Source organism: Erythrolamprus reginae, chromosome Z (assembly GCF_031021105.1).
Source record: "Erythrolamprus reginae isolate rEryReg1 chromosome Z, rEryReg1.hap1, whole genome shotgun sequence".
In the NCBI taxonomy this organism is placed as follows: Eukaryota; Metazoa; Chordata; class Lepidosauria; order Squamata; family Dipsadidae; genus Erythrolamprus; species Erythrolamprus reginae.
In genome coordinates this window covers 106,564,302-106,586,132 of record NC_091963.1, presented here as the reverse complement: position 1 = coordinate 106,586,132, position 21,831 = coordinate 106,564,302, and the positions used below count along the sequence as shown (strand labels likewise).

The window sequence follows — 21,831 nt, the reverse complement described above, 5'->3', positions numbered from 1 at the left end:
AGAATGTATATGGGATGAATTTGGATGTCTGTTTTTAAATGAACTGGGGTTTTAGATCATATTTTTAGTTTAGATTTCTTATATATTTTATTATTTGTATTTATCTCTGTTGTGAACTGTCCTGAGTCTGTGAAGAAGGGTGACATAGAAAACGAATGAACGAATGAACGAATAAACAAATAAACAAACAAACAAACAAATAAATAAATAAATAAAAGTGTGTGTATGCACCAGAGCACCGGAACATGGAAGAGATCAGCTGGCCATGGCACATGTGCGCACAGAGAGGACTATGTGTGCACCTATAGCATGCTTCCCATAGGTTCACCATCACAGATCTAAGACTTTAATTCCGAATCATCGATTATTTTGCAAATTTCTCTAATGGACTGCAAAGGCTTGAGTGACAGGTGTTAAGATGCCAATTCATTTGGACTTTGGGAAAAGTTGTCCTGCTGATCCTTCCCACCCGGTCTTCTTCGGTGCTTATTTTGGCTGTCACTCACGGTGGTGTATTTGCCCAACTGGCAGAGGGCAGGGAAAGTCTCCTGGTGAGCCTTGCGCACTTTCTCGATGAGATCCTCCACCTCAGGTGTAATGATGTAGCTCTCTGAACATTCCTGCTTCGGAACATCTTTTTTCTTCTTGTTCCTATCATTCCGGACAGCTGCAAAAGAAAACAAAGGGGCAACAATCAGAAGCTTCAATTAGCATCTAATCCATTCCTCATGCAGATTTATAAAAATCATAGCAACAGCAATAACATTTAAGATTTATGCACCATTTTGCAGTGCTTTTTAAGTGTTTTACAGAGTCAGCATATTGCCCTCAACAATCTGGGTTCTCATTTTACTGACCTCGGAAGGATGACCTTGAGCCTGGTGACATTCGAACTGCCAAATTGCTGGCAATCGGCAATCAGCAGAATTAGACTGCAATACTGCATTCTAACCATTGTGCCATCGCGGCTCTGATGATGATATAGTTAATTAACATACAATAGGGATTTTGGGAATCGGATAATCAATTCTAAAAACAGAGTTAGTGGCCCTAGCAAGAACTGGTTAGGTGATCTGGCTAAAGTCCTGCCTTTCTGCAAATGGTAGCAGGCACAGCTATATTTTTGCTTTTCGAAAAATATACATACCTCTACCCTTGTTTTGGTTGCTGATCATTTGGGAATCTCATCCCACCTTCATTTTTATTACATAATCAATGATCCTCAAAATTAGTAATTTTTACTAATCACATCCAACATGTAGCTGATTTAATTTAAGCATCCAAAAAAAAAAGATGCTAAAAGAAAGTTTTGCATTTCCCAACTTGGTTCTCTCCCGATGGAATAAAAACTTTTTTTCTCAACAATACTGGTGATATTGGTTGGAAATTATGGAGGTTATAATCTACTCAATATCAAATAAGGTGTCAAGCACAGAAAATCAGGAAACTCAAGCAGTTCAAATGAATAAAGTTTATTGTAAGCTTTTTACAAGAAGTTGACTTACTAATGGCCAAAGCAAATTGGCAGTAGATAAGATTCAACAGAATTCAAGATACTACCCAGGGAATATTTAAACATTGACTGAAAAAGAAAAAAAAACATATTCCTGAAAGAGTAGAGAGAAAAAGCAAAGAGAAGGAAGAACAACAAAGTTGCTGAGTTAGGAAGAAGAAGAACTAAATGGGAATGTTTGATAGAAAGCAGCAGGGGTCAGAGGACAAAAGAAGCTATGTGGCATTTACAAGAAGGTGCTGAAATGGAGATTTAAACTATGCATTTAAAAGGGGATGTTGAAAGAAGGAAAAGTCCCAGGCCAATTGTGCATTCCTAGAATCTGAGTACTAGTTAACTAAAAAATTTGAAATAATTTTCCACATTGTGGAAGTTTAGTAAAGGATAGAACAAAAAATACAAAAAAAAAATATCCCAGGATGTAATATATTTATACAACAGAAGGAATTTCAGCCAGAGAGAAAAAGTAATGGAGTTTTTTAAATGACACTTTTCTCTGCAAGAAAGAATCAGACTTGGAAATACAAGACTAAAGCAGACATCTCTATCATGCAGCTGATTTTCCCTAGGATTGTTGGTTCCCAATAACTTATGGATCAGTGTTAAGAGGGCTGCAACCATCCAAAACAGTAAAAGATTTCTTTCTTCACATCTTGTAGATTACTTAAATGCCTCCTAACTACTAACAACAGTTCTTCTTAAATCCAAACCAATATACACCGCCATGTTATGCTCCAAGTAATAACATTAAACACAAGTTACAATGGTGCAACATCATGTTAAATGGGAAGTAAAAATATTTGTTGTATATTATTTATTTATTTATTTATTTTATTTATTTATTAGATTTGTATGCCGCGGGCGGCTAACAACAATGAAAAAACAATGAAAACAAATCTAATATTAAAAATAATCTAAAAAACCCCAATTTAAAGAACCACTCATACATACAAGCATACCATGTATAAATTCTATAAGCCTAGGGGGAAGTGAAATTTCAATTCCCCCATGCCTGACGACAGAGGTGGGTTTTAAGGAGCTTGCGAAAGGCAAGGAGGATGGGGGCAACTCTGATATCTGGGGGGAGCTGGTTCCAGAGGGTCGGGGCCGCCACAGAGAAGGCTCTTCTCCTGGGACCCACCAAACGACATTGCTTAGTCGATGGGACCCGGAGAAGGCCAACTCTGTGGAACCTAACCGGTCGCTGGGATTCGTGCGGCAGAATATTATTCCAAACTAAGAATATAAATAAATAATCCATCCAAAGTATCATATTTGTAAATCAATAACTTGTGCCCTTTGTTATAACTTTAATGACATAGCAGAACTGGAGAAAACAAAATAATGATTTTATGATACCTATGTATGAATGTGCATAAATATGCTCGATCTAAAGCTGAGGCAATAAAAAAGAAATCTCAAATGAAATCTTACCCTGTTCTGAAAGATTCCTTATTCCCACAACATTTTTGAATTATTCTGATTCCTTATTCAATTCCAAATTGCCAAAGCAGCACTGAATAACAATTATCACATTGATCATAAGTATCATCATTAAAAGCACTCTAATGAAAGCTGATTCAGTACATAAAGGTATTCCAGATTGTGAGTATTATCTGATACCTTATGCTTCTCATCACAATTAATAGTCCCATTTTCCAGAGATCAAAGGGATCCAGGAGGAATAAGTGGAAGGTGATCTTTCCAAAGTATGCAGGTTCCAGAATTCAGCAATACAGTTGGCCAGAATATGAGTTTATATCCATTCTGCATACCAGGAGGTGCAACTCAGCACTCAAGATTAAAAACAGTAGCTGTCAATCCTTCTTCTAAGGTCCTCCCCAGATATTATAGCAATCAAAGCATAAAGGACTGAGGAAGTATTCCTATCAATTTTTACAAAGCAAGGAGATCTTTCGTCTGATTGAAGGCTCTCCCCACAGCTGTCCTGGAAGCGAAATCTAGAAAAATCCCATATGGAACCCAATACTGCCTCTGTGATATGGGTACCATAGAAACTACAGTTCCTTGCTTTGTATTGTCATTTCTACAGAGACATTCACCACTTTTTATTTAAATTTATGGGGAACCCTGATACCTTTTATCTATTAAACAATCACAATAAATTTATCTCTCTAAAAAAAGGAAAATGTTGCTATATTATGAGTAAGTTTCACCTAGAAATAGCTGCTAATGTTTCTTGCTCTGGGGAAAATTGTATTACGTATTCATTTTATTGAATGTTCTTTTTTTATCAATGACCAAAATAAAGTTTTTTTTCCTATCAGAAAAAAGTTATTACTTCCAGTCCATTACAGTGACCTGATAATTCAACAGCAAAGTAGTTGAAGAAAGAAAGAAAGGAAGGGGGGGGGGGGAGAAAGAGAGAGAGAGAAAGTAAGAACAAAAGAAAGAAAGAAAGAAAAAAGGAACAAAAGAAAGAAAGAAAGAAAGAAAGAAAGAGAAAGGCAGGCAGGCAAGAAGGAAAGAAAGAAGGAGGAAGGAAGGAAGGAAGTTAGGAAGGAAGGAAGGAAAGAAAGAAAGAAAAATTTGAAGTGAAAGGAATTATTTTAAGGAAGAAAAAAAATGGATGAACAGCACTCCAAGCTAAGTGGCCTGTTCTTATGATCATGCCTTTGTCTATTATGGTCTGCTCAGAAATTTTTATACTTCATCTTTTTCTTTCTCTCTGTTAATACTTCCTAAGACCTATTTCAGCCTGCCATTTTATACACTTTGCTACCTACTGCTTGTTCACTAACCTAATAGGAACATTCTTAGATCATTTTCAGTGTAAATTGTTTAGGAATGAACTAACCTAAATTAACAAAATTTTATTTTGACTAATTATTAATTAGGTATGTTATTCCAGACTTTTAACTTAAAACAAATAACCTACTAGAAACTTTAAAATAAGTGAAGCTTCAAGTTCCAATAGATAAAAGAAATTCAGACAACAGCTCCTAAAACAATGGAAATTAATCTACAGAAAATAAAATTAAGTAGTGTTGGCTGCAAAAAGCAATAAGCAGGGTATCAGATTTGAGGGACTGCTTTTCTGCATGCTGGATTTACGGAAGCATTACAAAGCCTTGTTTGTTGTTGTCATTTTCTGTGTGGTGTATTTTTTATAAAGAATATCCTGGCGGAGGAAGCAAAATAATCCTTTTCAAACTGCAAGGTTTGTTGACTTTTATTTTCTAGGAAAAAAGCATCTTCGTTTAAATTAATACAAGTGGTGAGGGAATGCCAGATGTGTCTTTTGCTTGGGGTAGGCTGGTACATATCACTGTCCTGCCTGATGGAGGAGGGGGTGGGGGATAATTCGGAAATCAGTCATGTCTGCCTGGCAAATTCAATAAAGCACAGACCAGACACCCAGTTAGGAAGGGGGGGGATGGTGCATCCATCATCACATAGAGGTTGTGGGGTAAGAAAAAGCAGCTGGCATGAGGAAAAGTGAAGAACACTAAAAGAAACGAGTAAGGGAGGGATTCAAAAGCACAATGTGGGATGTGCACATATCTTGAAAGCAGTCTCAGTTAAAGTGGTCTACATTTGCAATTCCTGGCCTTCCTCTAACACTCTGCATTATTATTATTATTATTATTATTATTATTATTATTATTATTATTATTATTATTATGTCAGTACAACACAGCAAATGAGATCACTATGCTGGATTTCGTATTTCATCACCAATCGGGCGCTTCCCAAGCACCTAGGACTGCGTGATGTAGCGGCGAATTATGTTTGCCGATCCCAGTAAAGCGGCCTTTTGCAATTGACAGATGGAGATTTGGTCAATTCCGATGCTTTTCAAATGTCCACTGAGATCCTTTGGTACTGCGCCCATATTATTATTATTATTATTATTATTATTATTAGTATTATTAGTATTACTATTACTATTATTACTATTATTATTATTACTACTATTACTATTATTATTATTATTACTATTATTACTATCATTACTATTACTATTATTATTTTATTATTATTATTATTACTACTATTACTATTATTATTATTACTATTATTATCCTACCAGAAATTTCTCCTTTCTCCCCGCAATGCCCTGCAAAAAGATGGAGCTCTCTATCCAAGATGGATGTTTCCATTTTATCACTGAGACCTTAGAAAGTCCTAATGGAATCCTAGCCTCCCTATTGCCACATGCTTCATCAGCAGGTAGCATGTGCTATTGGTTAAAATCTGGGGAACCAAACCAAACTTTTCATCCCCGCTTTTTCTACCCTCTGTGGCAGACAGACCAAGTTCTTGGAAATATACAGTCACACTCCTGGATTCCATATTGTTAAGCAAGCCAAACAGAACACAAAGAATACAGTCTGCCCCTTTTTTCCATCATCCTCTTCTCACTTTTGAATGAACAGGGAAAAAGAAACAATAGGGTTTGGGATGCCCCAAATTAACCATTGATTCTCTACACATTTGAGACATTTCTTTTCATTCCATGGATTTATCAGCCCAACCCTTGCAAACTGGGGTTCTGTCCCCCCGCCCATTACAGTCGGGAGCCATGACAACTAAGCACTGCAGACGCCAGGAGGGTCCTGTCTGCGTCATTTATCTCTGACATCATCAATCATGGTTGCCGGGGAAACACCCTCAAAATTAGAACAAAGCAGAGGGGTAAGCCCCCTGCACCAGGCCTTTGGGAGAAAACTAGAAAAATTCCCAGGTTTCTTTTTCTTTTTAGATGGAAAGAGAATGCTATTTGACAAAATATGCTAATGCCAACTTTCTGAAGAGTAGCTCAGTTAAGAACCAGCCACAGGAGAAAAGAATCATCCATTTCTCCCACCTAACATGCCATTTTGTTTTTTTTAAAAATTAGAACCAGCAAATCAGTCTTTTTCCTGCTCTCTGGTTTTATTGGGACTGTTCTCTTAACGTGGAATTGCTAGTTGGGAATTAGAGTCTAGTTTCTCCAGATAATATCAGATAGGATTAATTTTTGTTGTAAGACTACAGCAAAATAATCATTATTTCCATAATAAATGATAGTTTTTCCGTAGTTAGATAACCTGCCTCTCTCATCGTTCTCTCTACACAACAGAATTAGCAATTGTCTCATCTTTGTTTTCTAACCCACATCAACTTCTCCCCTTCTGTCAGTTCTTCTTCTATTCTTCTAGGACCATTGAAATTCTTGCCTTCAGAATTCTATATAGCTGGGGATTATATGCAGCATTTTAATTTGAATTATAATTTGAAAACGGCTTAGCAAACTGGCTTCTAATTATCAATGGATAGCTGAGATTTAAGTTTGGCTCTTTATGTGGATAGATATTTGAAATTTGCTATTATAACAAAGTATTAATTAATGGTCAACTATTTGGCCCACCCTCTTTTCCTTTTCTTCACCATTCACTCACATTCTTTGGACATGCCAACTTCAAAGCACTTCTGTAGACGGCAGTACTGACAGCGGTTCCGGGTCACTTTGTTGATGATACAGTTCTTGTCCCGGTGACAGGTATATACCATGTTCTTCTGGATACTACGACGGAAAAAGCCCTGTAGGGTTCAGAGAAGAAGAAAAATGGCATGAGCAAGGTGTAGCATTAAAAAAAAGACAATGCTTCCAATTCAGAATTAACCATAACTTTTGTGTTAGGCTTTAGACAATTATCATGTGACTTGTTACTAACATTTCTGGACAGATTTAGCTAATGGTATTAAAAACGATACAATTCAACCATTTCAAAAACTGGGTATAATGTTTTGAGATCTTAGGTATTAAAATGGGTTCTGAAATCAATAATGGCGTGAAGCACATTGAATTATCTATCATGTTCATCGATGTGTTCAGGACAGCAGAATATTTGCCAATTCTTGTAGTTCACTTCTTGTAGTCTCCCATCTCAAACTGACCCTAGGTGGCTAGCAGGAGTAATAAATAGTCAATAAGCAGACAGAATAAATACAAAACAAAAAAACCCTGTATATTTGCTTTCATTCATGAAAAAAAAACCATCAATAAAAATACAATGCAAATAATATGAGGTCCTTGTATTATCTGTCATCCAAAACTTGCTCAGATTCAACAAGATAGTAAAATTATATGACCTCAGATTACATGCTATGCCTATAGCTTTTTCATTGTCCAAATAGTACAGGACATATATTTTTCTCAATAATCCTTATAATAGCCTTATAAAATAGGTCAATACTTTTATCTCACATTGCAGATGAAAATAAATACTGAAAAAATCAGTAGCAGACATGCCTAATTCTCCTCTACTTCAATAATAATCATAGCTCTTGACGTATTAGATCTGTTACAGAATTAACTGGAATTAAATTTATAGAGAGATAATTTAGAAAGATAGTAATGGCTGAGTGTGCATATTATGTAAGATTTTCTCTCTCACACGTAGACTATCTTCTTACAGACTAAAATCTTCTTACATATGGTGTGCTGAGAATCAATTTAGTCTTCTGTTCTGTCTTCCAAAAATTGTGGAATTTAAAAAGGAATGCCGTTAATCCTCAATCCTCAGTTCAGCAGAGAAAAACTGCAGTTTAGTCAGTAACAACTTTACCCCAAATGAGTAAGCCTGGTAAATCTTCATGATTTTTAAATACATTTTAAATACACGATATGTATGCATAAAGGCCCTTTGCCACTTACAGATACAGCATATAGCTCTAATAGATGATCCATTGCCCTACCAGTGTCCATTAAATCTCTCCCTCCCATTCTGCCTCCCTCCCCTCCCCCCTCTCCAAACAATTATATATACAAATATCAGAATTGGTTCCCCCGTGGGACTAAACTCATGATGTGATGCCTTAGCCACTAGACCCGGGGTCTGCAACCTTAAACATTCAAAGAGCAATTTGGACCCATTTCCCAAGGAAAACACAGGGAGCCACAAAACCTGGCTGGGAGTGGCCAATTCAAAGTCACTCACTCCCACTCAGTCACATGACACCTCTCTAGCCATGCCTACCAAGCTGATCATTAGAGAGAGAATCGGTTTTTAAAAAACACCAGGAACCACAAATTCACCTTTGACCTCTCTCTCTCCCTCTCTATATCTCTGTCTCTCTCTGTGAATCTCTCTCTCTCACTCTCTGTGTCTCTATCTGTGTGTGTGTCTGTTCTCTCTTGCTCAGAAAGGCTGTGCCAACCCAATGAGCTCTCTTTACTATTCCTTTTATTTCTTCTTGGCAATATTTTGGAAATCTGGGCTGGCTGAAGAATGAGCGCAAGTTATAGTGGAGGCTTCCTTTTGGGCAACCCTCCTCCTTCCCCTCCTTCTTCTCTCACGACCCGTCCGGCTTTGGTGGGACCGTGAGGGGGCACATGAGTGGAGAGACCCTCCTCAAGTGAGTGGCCAGGCTCAGCTAAAGTGCAGCAAAGGTCAGTGGGGCAAGCAGGTTGACCAGCTGACAGGCAAGCATCTTTGGCAAGGGTGTTCCAGCTTTCTCTGAACCTGACCCCCAGTGGAGGTGGGTGAGGTTCGGAAGGATCAGCCCCCTTTTCCCGCAGCCCTGAGCTTTTTTATTCTTCCAGCGGAGTGGTGTTGCCACCAGCTTTCATTGAAAAACTTCATCCAGACGGCGAAAGTCCCCCATGCAAGTTTTAAAGCCATGGGTGGGTGCTGCAGGCCCACCCCCCTTTCCATAATCCCCTCCTCATAGATCATATTTCCAACCCACCAGCCCTCATGTTAGCGAGGCCATTGTCGGTCATGGCTGGGTCAGCCATGTCTCAGGGCGGAAAGCATCTCCCCAAGCAACTGAGGCAGCCTAGCACCAACAAGGGCCCAAAGAAGCACCAGCAAGAGATGAAGTGATGGAGAATCAGCTGCTTCTCCATCCCCTGCCATCGCTTTTACCATCTGAGGCCAGGCGAGGAGTGATTGGGAGGGGAGGGGTGGGGCCAGTCAGTGGTGGGATCACCTGAAAGGGAGCCACAGCAAAGGACCCAAAGAGCTGCATGTGGCTCCAGAGCTGTGGGTTGCCAACACCCACACCAGACCAAACTGGATCTCTAATTGTATGAAAATTGGGCTTCCTATAATTGGATTGTATGTTACCTGCAAAAACAATCCATCTAGCTTGGAAAACACAGATTTCATACCCAGAACAACGCAATAAATTAAAGTTTTTAGCAAGGAAAAACTAACAGAGAAGGGAAGAGAAAATTTATATCGTTATTATTTTAAAATTATTTAATAATTGTACTTAAATTTAATAAAAGATAATTTAATAATGCCTTCTCTTTGAAACCAAAAGCCCACAAATCATCCAAAACCAATTTCTAAAAGTAAGTTTACAATTGTTATCTGATTTTGAAACCAAAAAGGTAGTAGAGGAATAGCTTTTATTTTTTTTAACAAAAAGGGGGGCTCTCGATGCACCTGACTGGTGCACTTTAAAGCAGAAGTCAATTGATATGGAAAGGGAAGGAAGAGGAGATGGTAAACACAGAAGCAGCCAGACTGCTGCTCAGGAACCCAGGGGAATGAATCCCTTAATGAGATTAAGGGACTTGGGGTGGAGAGGAAGAAAACCCTTTCCTTTGTATCAGAGGCGTATAGAGTTCTCTGTTAATGAGCTGGAGGGAAAGATCAGCTGATCGGGCCATGTCTTCCTCCCCAGTCTAATCTCTGACAGCTTAACTCCCAAAATCATGGTGATGGTCTACTGCAAGTGGGAGCATGTGCCTGAGCAGGCAATGTCACAGCATTTTTTTTAACATACTGGACTGAGAAGTACATTTAAAAATAATAGAAAATGTATCATGAATGGAACAAAGAAGAAGTAAATAACTGGTAGTCTCTGTTACAATTCCAATCCACCCAACCAATCAAGCAAATGGTTATACATAATAGGAGCTGTATCCTCATAGCCAACAAAGCACAGAACTCAGCATTTCCTAGAGAAATAGAGGGATTGGGGCTTGGCCTTATTCTCAAATCTTCCCAGCTCTGTAAGAAACACAGTTCTGCTCCTCCATATTCTTAAAGTTAATTGACATGAGCAAAGCCCATGGTGACTGTTGCCAGATGATGATTGGATACTTCATCAAACGTCCTTGAAGCCCCCTAGAATAGCTGGAAAAGACAACAGAAAATGGTCCTTCTGGGTCAGAGCTGATACTAGAATCTATGTTCTAACATTTGTGACTTCCTCTAAACCTCAGCGCTTGCATTAGGATTCTGCATTCCACAATTCTTCTTTGGAACCTGTATATTGGAGTGACCCTTATTCTCTTTAGCTTTCCTGCTGTAGTTATGCCTCCATCTATTTTGACTCTCACCTTGCATCCTTCACAGGCGCTAACACCATAGTGGTAGCCGGATGACTTATCCTGACACACAAAGCAGGGTTTGTAGATTCGGGGCAGTGGGGGTGGTGAAGGAGGACTGTGTACAATCTCTTCTGAGCTGGTACTTTGTGTTTCAATGGCTACAGAAAAAGAGAGAGAAAAAACACATGAAAGTACTGGTGAGGTTTCAAATCTATCTGGAACCTATATGTGAGTTACTTAACCAATTCCCTTTAGTTACACTACTTTTGGCATTGCTTTATTTTCCAGTGCTTGATATGAAATGATGCTGTTAAAAGGATTCGGTTTAATATGTTCTAGGGGGGAAAAAAAGATGAAAGATTGGTTCACAGAGTTCTAACTTATTCACACGTACACAGATGTTAATGCTCTTGATGTGGGATGTGATTCTGATCTCTTGAAAAATGGAGGAAGGACTCAACAAGAACTTATGCTCTTAAAATACCAGAAATGCTTACTCTACCTTACCATATCATTGTACCTCTACTGGGTACTTGGGGTTGCAAATACTCTTTATATTTATTCAATTTGATGATTTTCCTGAACTGCAACATTTCTGTTGAAGAATATCGATTGGCATGAATGACAAGAGGAAGATACATGTATAAAATTATCTACAATAACAAACTGATTGCTGTCTTTGTAATTCAAGTAGGATCCCTTGCTCTGACTATGGATTTTCAGAAAGAAATATGGAAATGGAGAAGGGGAAATGTTCTGCCAAGCCTGGAAAGGTTGCTGATGAAAGACAGCCCCGATGTAAACACCCGTTAGCTTCTTGGGACCACTACTTTGTGGTTTTAACTACATCATTTAAGAGTGAACCATCTCACCCTGTCCTGCTGGGGAATGCTTTCCAGTAACTTATATTTTGGCCAGACAGATTTCGCAAACCAAAAGCTTTTAACAAGCAGATACTTCACAAGGAAAAATGGAAAAGGAATGTAGCAGCCCAGTGAGTAAGAAAAGCCCCAATCCTGTAAACCTGAAGGCCTGAAAGTTTTGAAAGCCGCCTCCAGCATGCTTCCTGCAAGGGAGGGATGACATCTCTTCAAGATGCAATCTGACATTTTCAGGCCAGTGAAATAAAATCTGGAGTTAAGCCAGCCATAACCAGTCCCAGGTGCATTAAATCTTGGTGTTGCAGCTTAAGGTGGTGGAGGAGAGAAGCAGTGGGGAAGGAAGGCAAGCAACACAACAATAATTAGGCTTCTTGGAGTTGAAAGCAAAAAAGGTTGGACTTGAGTGAGGAATGATAAAACTAAAATTTTAAAAAGTGTCCCAAAGCACACACAAAGTACTTTTCCCTTTCAGCGAAACAATAACTAATTCCATCTTCTTGTTCATGTTAATTCCCACTAAGAACGTAACATACAGTATAGAATGTTATCTTATTGAGTAACATGGGGAATGGACAGCCAGGATTCTGAAAGGCAAGTCTTCAAAAGTAGACAAGGAAAGAATTCCATCCATCCAAATCCCATCAGCATAAAAGCATGCGAGCTTCCAAGTTATACAGAGCTCATCAGCAGGCAAAATGAAAGAAATATACTGCTCAAAAAAAATAAAAAATAAAGGGAACACTTAAACATCAGAATATAAATTCCAAGTAAATCAAACTTCTGTGAAATCAAACTGTCCACTTAGGAAGCAACACTGATTGACAAACAATTTCATTTTGTTGTCAGCACATTCAACTTTGTACAGAACAAAGTATTCAATGAGAATATTTCATTCACTCAGATCTAGGATGTATTATTTGAGTGTTCGCTTTATTTTTTTTGAGCAGTGTACTTAAAGAAGTGAAGGAAAGGGTGATTGGGGCAATCCAGATAAAAGGGTGACATTTCTAATCAAGGAAACTGAAATTGGGTACTTCTCCTACCTCTATTGGGTACTTGGGGTTGCAAATACTCTTTATATATTTCAATTTGATGACTCTCCTGAACTCAGCCTAAGTCAAGTGTCAAACAAGGACTGTGATATTTTTTGTTCTGCTTTGGGCTGGTAAGCTAGTGTTGCTTTGGGTTCAAGATATTAGCCTGAGATCTGAATTTAGATTCGCGTTGATCAGCAAGCTTGCTAGATATCATCATTCAATCTCTCTGCTTAACCAATCTTCAAGGATAGTCTGAATTTGTCAGAAGCAAGTCTAAATTTGGCGTATAAAGTTTGGCCAAGTTCATGTTGGATCAGTGCAGTGAGGGCTGCTTTCGAATTACATTTGGAAAAGACTACCAATGCAAAAAGCTGCTGCCTGGGTGGTATTAGAGATCTGTTACATGGAATATATTGCTCTACATTTTTGAATTTGGACTGCTTTGCAGTTTGTTTCCAATATTTTAAAAAATAACTCTTTTTCATTTTTAAAACCATAATAAGTTGGGGCCAGTCCATTTGGAGGATGGCTGATTTCCCTACAATGCTGCTATCATTGGCAGGCCTTCCATAGCATAATGGGTGAAGACCTTTTCCTCTGAATGTTTACACTTCCAAGGTAATTTTTAGTCTTTTCTTCCATCTATAAGAGTGGACTACTTCCATTAGGTTTCTATGCCAAATTGAATGTTGACATAGCCTCAATTATTTTATTTTAGCGTTTTGTCATAAAAATGATTAAAATGTAGCATCACTTTATTAAAATAGTTTACCATTTTTATTAATTTTCATGTCTTTGTGTTGTTTAACAGAACCCTAATGTAATACATAAGATGGCACAAAAGATAAGAGTGTAATGTAAGCGTAGGCGGCTATATCTCTTATCTAGAACCTGTTTGCACCACAGATCAATACCATAGAGATACTTCTAAGGAAAATTATATCCAGTGACATCTAGATTCACATGGAGACCACCCTCTAAACTTCCAGCAGGCTGTCCTCTAGCTCCATGAAATGCATCAATCCTCCTGACACTCACATACGGTACATAAATAGGTTTATTGATATACCTTCCACTGTGGCACAGTCTATTTCAAAAGGCTTGATTCTCAGGACTCCTGGTTGAAGAGACAGCTCTGACTCCAAACACAAATAAGACAGGGAGCTAAGACTTGCCTTCCTTAACAATCTTAAGGTTGGAGATGGCTAAAAGATTGGGGACAGAGTAACTTGGGGGTTTGTACTTCTGCGCTGAAAATCTGAAAGGGAAGAAGTCACATGAATTCTGGCAAACCATAATGGCTGATCCAGACTTGCATGCTCACTGGGCAACAATAACAACAACAAAAAAGCACAGCCAGCACATGTGTGAAGTGTTTGCTGCTCCCTCAGACATGAAAAGGTTAAGGCATTTGGCTGCACATCCACAGCTCTTTCCTGTAGGATGTCTGCCGATGTTTTTCTTCAAGTTATAGTCCGGAGTAAACCAGTCAGACAGGATATTAAAAAGCTTGGCCCCACTCAGGGAGAACAGGCCTTCAGATGGGAAAGGCCTCCAGGCCAGTCCCCCAAGGATGGCTTTGATTACCTCCTTTTTAGCCAAAAAAACAAGCATTCTCCTACACGTACATACGTACATGTGCGTATACACACACACATACACAATTCGCAGGGAAAGGAGCCAGGATGTGGGCCCAGCAAACAAAAGAGTTGGCACATGCCAGGGATTAGACATGAAAGGGGATGCATTGAATGGGGCCTCTACTCAGGAAGAGGCTCACAGCTGGGGAATGCACCCTGAGGATTTCCACCAACTCGCAGCCCATAACATCCCCACCCTGACAGTGCAAAACACAAGGTTTCTCTGGACTAATCCCTCCCTCGATTAACACACAGAGGCGTGGCCCAGAGCCAACTGCAAGGGAGACTAGAGGCACACAGCTGTGCCACAGAAAAGCAATAAGGCAGACAGCTGTACAACTGAGGCTTGGTTTCCATTCCTAATTCTGGGGAGGATAACAATGGTCAACTAGGAAGAGAGTCTAGAAGGCTTGTTTGACCTGGGCTCCCCAAACTAGGACAATGAGTTAATTATGAGATAAAAAAGATACACTGCAGAGGAACTCTTTCACGTTATTAGAAACCCATTGCGTAGCTGTGGAATTCAAAGTAAATATTAGCTGTGCAGTCACACAAGAAGGCATCACTGCTTTGAAGAGTTGCAGACACATGTTAAGTTGAAGGATCTCTAGGAATTAAATCAGAAATTCTGCACAGCCTTACATTTTTGAGGATTCAAAAATGTGATTATCTCCTTCGATCAATGTGACATAATCCAAGAAATATTTTATTATATAATTCTGTTGAACAAAACAATTATTAAAGCTCAGAGGAAAAGAAGTAAAGTTTGGGTGAGGAAAATTGGGGTTCTTATATTAAAGGCAGTACTGTGGCCCTCTGGAATGGGAAAACATGGATATTTGGGAAGCTGAGTCGTTGGTTTTGAAAATAATTCAATCTAGAAAATAACCGTGGAAGAAGATGACAAAGATCCAATAAGTAAATATTTCAGAGTCCTATCTTTATCCTTATTTATACCTCTCAATGTATATTGAAAGATGGATTTACACTGGTCATGGTAGATGCATAAATGCTTTCTATAAAGTACAGTAAAATACCATTGTGGAATACACATACAGTGTTCCCTCGATTTTTGCAGGTTCGAACTTCGTGAAAACTCATGGTTTTTCAAAAATATTAATTAAAAAATACTTCACGGTTTTCCCCCCATACCATGGTTTTTCCCACCCGATGACGTCATATCATCGACAAACATTTGTCTGCCTTTAATAAATATTTTTTAAATAAACTTTAATAAATAAACATGGTGGGTAATAATCTAAATGATTGCTAAGAAAATGGGAAATTGCAATTTAGGGGTTTAAAGTGTTAAGGGAAGGCTTGTGATACTGTTCATAGCCAAAAATAGTGTATTTACTTCCATATCTCTACTTTGCGGAAATTCGACTTTCACGGGCGGTCTCGGAACGTATCCCCCGCAAAAATCTAGGGAACACTGTGGTGTCAAATTGCCAAAACAGAGCCTATAGTGGAGGTTTTGCTGATTTCCTGGCTGTGACAAATAAAGCAAAAACTATACATGTAATCTAGACATATGTTTATAATATTTTGGATTTTATGTTTCATGTTTTGTATTTCTATCTTCAGAGTTTTTATCAAAATTTGATATAAGATAAATAAATCTTAATCCAGCTACAGCTCTCTTTGAAGAACAACCCAAACGTCTTGAAGTACAAGAGCATACTTTGATTCAGCAATTGACAGACTACTTTTCTGTTAAGAGTTGCCATACAGCAGGGAGTTAACAGTGGGCAGAATAGGTGGGAACATATAGATTTTCTGGTTCTACCTTTTCCCCCCTACCTTTTCCCATTCCTTATCATCTGTTGAATAAAATTATTCAAGTGTCACACACTTTTCATCACTGTTCTGAAATTTGATGAAATATAGAGAATATAATCAATGCATTCTGAAGCATTTATGGTCCATGGTCAAGACATTGTGTGTATATAATTCCACATATTTTAAGTTGAATTATCTCACTTCACTACTGTATACCTGAATAATAAATAAAACAAGCTTGTGGATTTATACTTTCCTCTGCTTCTCTTTCTCTCTCTCTCTCTGTTAAAGGTTCTAGATCTCTTGAGATATTCTCTTGAATGCACAGAGACAACACATGTCATACTTCATTTCCTTTCTAATGTCTGCCATTCTAATGTTTGTAATTTTGTCATACACATCAAAATTTTATAAACATTGATGTCACCAAATTAAACATGAAACAATGGGTAGTGTACATTTATTTTTCAATTGCAAGCTTCTTCAGATGATTTAGAGAACATGAACCTAGAGGGAGTCAGTGCAGACCACGCTTCCTATTAACACAACTATGTTCTAGAGCAGTGATCGCTAACCTTTTTGTCATTACATGCTGAAAGAGCAAGCACGGCCCCACACCCATAAGGCAATGTACACTCATGCACCCAACCTCCATCCCCAGTACATGATCCCCTGCTCCTCCTGACCCCTGTGCATGTACACGCCCTATCCCACTCCCCAGTGGAGCTGAGCTGGGCAACAGTTTGCGTGCCTGTAGAGAGAGCTCTGTGTGCCATAGGTTTGCCATCATGGTTCTAAAGTGTTGTTTATTAAACGCTTTTTCTCAGGACCTCTACCCAATTTTAAATATGATGGAAGACTCCAAAAGAGCTTTTGTTTATAGGAGTTATACTTATTGATATTTATATTGTAATAAAAATTAAAATGGATGCATTCATTGGCACTAGCATTTGTTGCAACTGTTTGATAAGATTACCATATTTTTTGGAATATAAGACGCATGCCTCCCCAAAATGAAAATTTTGGTGCATCTTATAGACCGAATACTGGCCTCTTTTGGGCCTCCTGAACTCTCCACATGTCAGGCTTTTGCCCTCCCAGCGCCTAGAAGCACTCTGCAGTGCTCAGCACATCCCGTTTCTGCCAAAAATGGGCTTTGTCTTGGCCTCCTGAACCCTCTGTACATCATGTTTTTGCTCTCCCTGGTCCCCAGAAGCATTCTGCAGTGCTCCACATGTCCTGTTTTGCCAAAAACAGGCTGGTTTGGCTTCCAAATTGCTTCTGGGGGTTGGAGAGGGCAAAAAAGGGTTGCATGGAAGCCAAAAATGTTTTTTCTTGTTTTCTTCCTCCAAATCTAGATGCATTTATAGTTTTAAAAATAGAGCAGTTCTATCTCCGCCAATCAACTTGGGGAAAAAATAAGCATTTCCCCAAATGTTCTTTCCACACTGAGCTTATCAATCTTATCAATCTTGGTATAATACCAAAAGCAATCTTGCAATCGTACAGTTTAGCAAACAATAAAGTTCTAATTTATTACCATTTTCTGGAGTCAATATTAGCGATTATTATTATTATTATTATTATTATTATTATTATTAATTAGATTTGTATGCCGCCCCTCTCCGTAGACTCGGGGCGGCTCACAACAGTGATAAAAAACAATACATGGTAACAAATCTAATATTTAAAATCTAAAAATAACAATTTTACATTAAAAAGTCTAAAAAAAACCCAATATATGAAAACATACACACAATCATAAGTAGCTACAGTACTTTTTTTTTAAATTGTTCAATAAGTTTTGCCTTGGATTGTAAGGAATGATAGCTACCCAATCTACCTAACTTGAGATCTTAATTCTTCAAAATCGGGAAGTTGCCAAAAAAAGGGCTATTCTGCACCTTGCGCACAGACCTAGCACTAGAAAAGGGAATGTATAATTCAGAATGGATTGTTTCCAGCACCCCCGCTGTTGTAGACAAAGACAAAAGGCAAAGCTAGTAGCTGGAACAACGAGTGACTGTTCCCCTGGCCAAGAGAATGATTGTTGGGTTACCCAATTATGCCCACAGAGGAGCAAATTAACTGTTCCCTGACATGCCCTTACTGGGTCGATGCCCACCTCCTACCCAAAGGCAGAAAACAGAGTTTGTATTCTTTGACAAAAACTACAGGTGGGGGAGAAGTCCAGGTTTCTGGATTTTGCAGAGGAAGAGACAGGAGCATCATGCTTCCCATTCTATTCCCACACTCATCTCTTTAAGTCACAGAATTTGAGGAGGGGAGAATTATTCCAAGGAAAGTTTCCATGACCCTCTGTTTTCATTGTAAAATAGGAAATGTTTCCAATGTATATCTGTAGAATCACATTTTGAAGTGTGAATTCTTCAGCCCTTGTGGAACAATGCTCATCTTGGACTGGCAGCCCATTTTCTCTCTTCAGCCACATCCATTAAGCAGCTTGTGCACCATATCCTATGAAGTTACTTAAAGTAATAGATATGAATGAATAAAAAGAGGACTTCTGGCTACGTATGCATGTCTTCCCTTGTCCTTAATGACTGATTCATCAGAATTGTACCTAAAAACCAAGCTTTACTTCTAGAACCCAAGGCACGTTTAAGCATTGTCTCACATCTCTTGATAAAATTTGGAGAACACTCTCTAAAAAGCAGTTTAAAAACACAATCCAAAACTCTTCTGAACTTCTTGAAGCTGTTTGTTTTATTTTTGATAACATTTATGCTCGTTGACCAGTTCTTGCTTATTTAATTTCAGTAAATGGGATGGGGATAGGAAGGGAAAAAATGTAAGAAAAGGTCAGTCATTTGCTAAAGGAAAAAAGGATTGTGGAGAAGATTGGCTTCCATTTGGCAGAAAAATACTAGCAGTGTCTTTTGATAATCCAGCTAAACCAGAAGTCAAATGAAAGAACATCTGAGATGTTTCAGGTGGACAGCAGTTATTGCAAATGACATTATAGTCACACATTTTATTTACTAAAGGGAAAGCACTGGGAAATTAAAAATGGAAAACCTAGTCTTATAAAATTTATGAATTATCAACTTTGGTAGGTTAGTACGGAGGATAGACTGTTACCCAAGCAGCAGATCCCTACCCAATTAACCTACTTGGCTTCATGCTCTGGGGGAATCCAGAGAATGTTACCATGATCTTTCGAGACTGAAGGATGCCAATATAATATCAACTTTGTCCAGTAAACAAAGCCACCTAGAAGAAATCCTTAAGTATAAAATGTTAATACCTTAACTCTGCTTTTCAGTAATATGCAGAAAAGTGGCAAAGTTTTGTCAATTATAAAATGTAGGATAAAAATTTGCCTGGGAACACCTGTTCTATTAACTGAGAAATAAAGCATGTCTCATAGGAATAAGATTCTTATACATATAGAATAAGACATTATCCTAGGCTAGTAGATTTTATAGATTAATAATATACTATGTGGTAAAGTTCCCTCTGACTATCCTGACCAAGATGCCTAACAAATTATATTATTAAGTTGTCACAGTATTGTGAGTAAGATGAAAACTTTATTTATTTATTTATTTATTTATTTGTTTGTTTGTTTGTATGCCGCCCCTCTCCACTCTCGGGGCGGCTAACAACAATGATAAAAAACAACATGGAACAATCCAGTTTAATAAAACAACTAAAAACCCTTATTATAAAAACCAAATATACACACAAACATACCATACATAACTTGTAATGGCCTAGGGGAAGGAATATCCTAACTCCCCCATGCCTGGCAACAAAGGTGGGTCTTGAGTAATTTGAGAAAGACAAGGAGGGTGGGGGCTGTTCTAATCTCTGGGGGGGGTTGATTCCAGAGGGCCGGGGCTGCCACAGAGAAGGCTCTTCCCCTGGGGCCTGCCAAATGACATTGTTTGGTCGACGGGACCCGGAGAAAGCCAACTTTGTGGGACCTTATCGGCCGTTGGGATTCGTGCGGTAGAAGGCGGTTCCGGATGTATTCTGGCCCAATGCCATGTAGGGCTTTAAAGGTCATTACCAAGACTTTGAATTGTGACCGGAAACCGATCGGCAGCCAGTGCAGGCCGCGGAGTGTCTGTATCCTGTCCCAATAAAGTGAAGAAATAATACCTCCTGACCAATTCATTGAGGAAGATAGAGTTCATTTTCAAAGATACTTGGAAGCCATTAGCAGGGAAGTTATTAAAAGTGCAGGCTAGAAGATAAACCAAAGCAGATGCCTGGTGCGAGTGATAGTCATTGCATGACAAAGGCGAAAAAAGAAGAGATTCTAGCGGAGAGTTGATAGTGTGAATTCAAGGTAGGTGAATTATCTTCCTCACCCAGAAACGCCTGAGGAACGCCTAACCTATCTCCTACATGTGCAGTGTTGGAACCTTTAAAACGAATAATGGCAAGATGTAGACTATGATTTGATTCTCTGCACATCATTTATGCATGGCTAACCAGAGAAAATTAGTTTAAAACATTCTTAGAGGAATCTCTTTGAAGATCTATGAAAGATTTTATATTGAGTTGGATTGCATCAGAGTCTGAGCGCAAAAGCTTGCTGTGAGCATAGGATTTATTTATTTATTTATTTATTTATTTGTTCGTTCGTTCATTCATTCATTCATTCATTCATTCATTTATTAGATTTGTATGCCGCCCCTCTCCGTAGACTCGGGTTGGCTAACAACAATAATAAGACAATATAAACAAATCTAATATTTAAGTTAATTTAAAAACCCTAATTTAATAAACCAATCATATATACAGACATACCATGCATAAATTTTTTGTAAGCCTAGGGGGAGGAGAATATCTCAGTTCCCCCATGCCTGACGACAGAGGTGGGTTTTAAGGAGCTTACGAAAGGCAAGGAGGGTGGGGGCAACTCTGATCTCTTGGAGGAATTGGTTCCAGAGTGTCGGGGCCACCACAGAGAAGGCTCTTCCCCTGGGTCCCACCTGGAAAGATCTGATGGGGCATAAGAGAGCCCAGTGACTGATCAATCACTGTGGACATGGATCCTTTGCATTTGATCACTCTAGGAAAGAAAGGCTTGTATAGGCCTCTCACATTGAAGGCCAAGCCCTGACAGAGAAGGGTGGACTTCTCCGTAGAAATGATCTGGTGTAGACAGTGAAGGCTACCAAATTTTTTACTACCACATTGTGGGCGTGGCTTATGCAGGACACCCTGCATTTTCTTTCAACATCTTTCAGTGCAAATTGGGTGCTCTGGGGTGGCGCTCCATTTTTGCTACCCCACTGAGCCCACACACCCCGTCCAAGCAGTAGCCCACCCCTGGGTGTAGAGATTTTCCACACGTAAGGAAGGATAAAATGGAATCCTACTGTACCTGTTGGGCTTTTCTCCATTCACGAGGAATGTATCAATGGTGGACAGAATAGAGTGCAGTACATTTATCACATATTAAATAGCAACGCCACCCTAAAAAACATTTGGTCTGAAAATTTATCACCAGCTTTTTGTTTATTACCTTTGCAGGAATCTGTTTTATATGAGATTAGATTATTATCCACTATTATCTAGGAGTAGTAAACTGAAAACTACTGTTTTCAAACAAAGCAGCTAAGAACCTCCTTTGAGAAAAACAAGAACAATGCTATTATTTCAGGGGGGGAATATTGTAGCATCTCCAATGGATTGCAACATTACC

The 21,831-nt window shown here is 38.7% G+C and overlaps 1 protein-coding gene across 5 annotated transcripts in view; it reads right to left on the bottom strand.

Moving 5' to 3' along the window:
- The window catches only part of RARA (retinoic acid receptor alpha), a 278,000-nt gene that overhangs the window by 23,232 nt on the left and 232,937 nt on the right, over nucleotides 1-21,831 (bottom strand). For 3 of the 5 annotated variants that reach the window (XM_070729251.1, XM_070729250.1, XM_070729252.1), the window contains 3 exons: nucleotides 10,818-10,966; nucleotides 6,919-7,060; nucleotides 507-667 (listed from right to left, as the gene is read on the bottom strand). In XM_070729251.1, coding sequence (XP_070585352.1) covers nucleotides 507-667; nucleotides 6,919-7,060; nucleotides 10,818-10,966 — 452 coding nt within the window. The remainder of the gene's footprint in view (nucleotides 1-506; nucleotides 668-6,918; nucleotides 7,061-10,817; nucleotides 10,967-21,831) is intronic. The other 2 variants (XM_070729253.1, XM_070729255.1) reach the window with 1 other exon arrangement.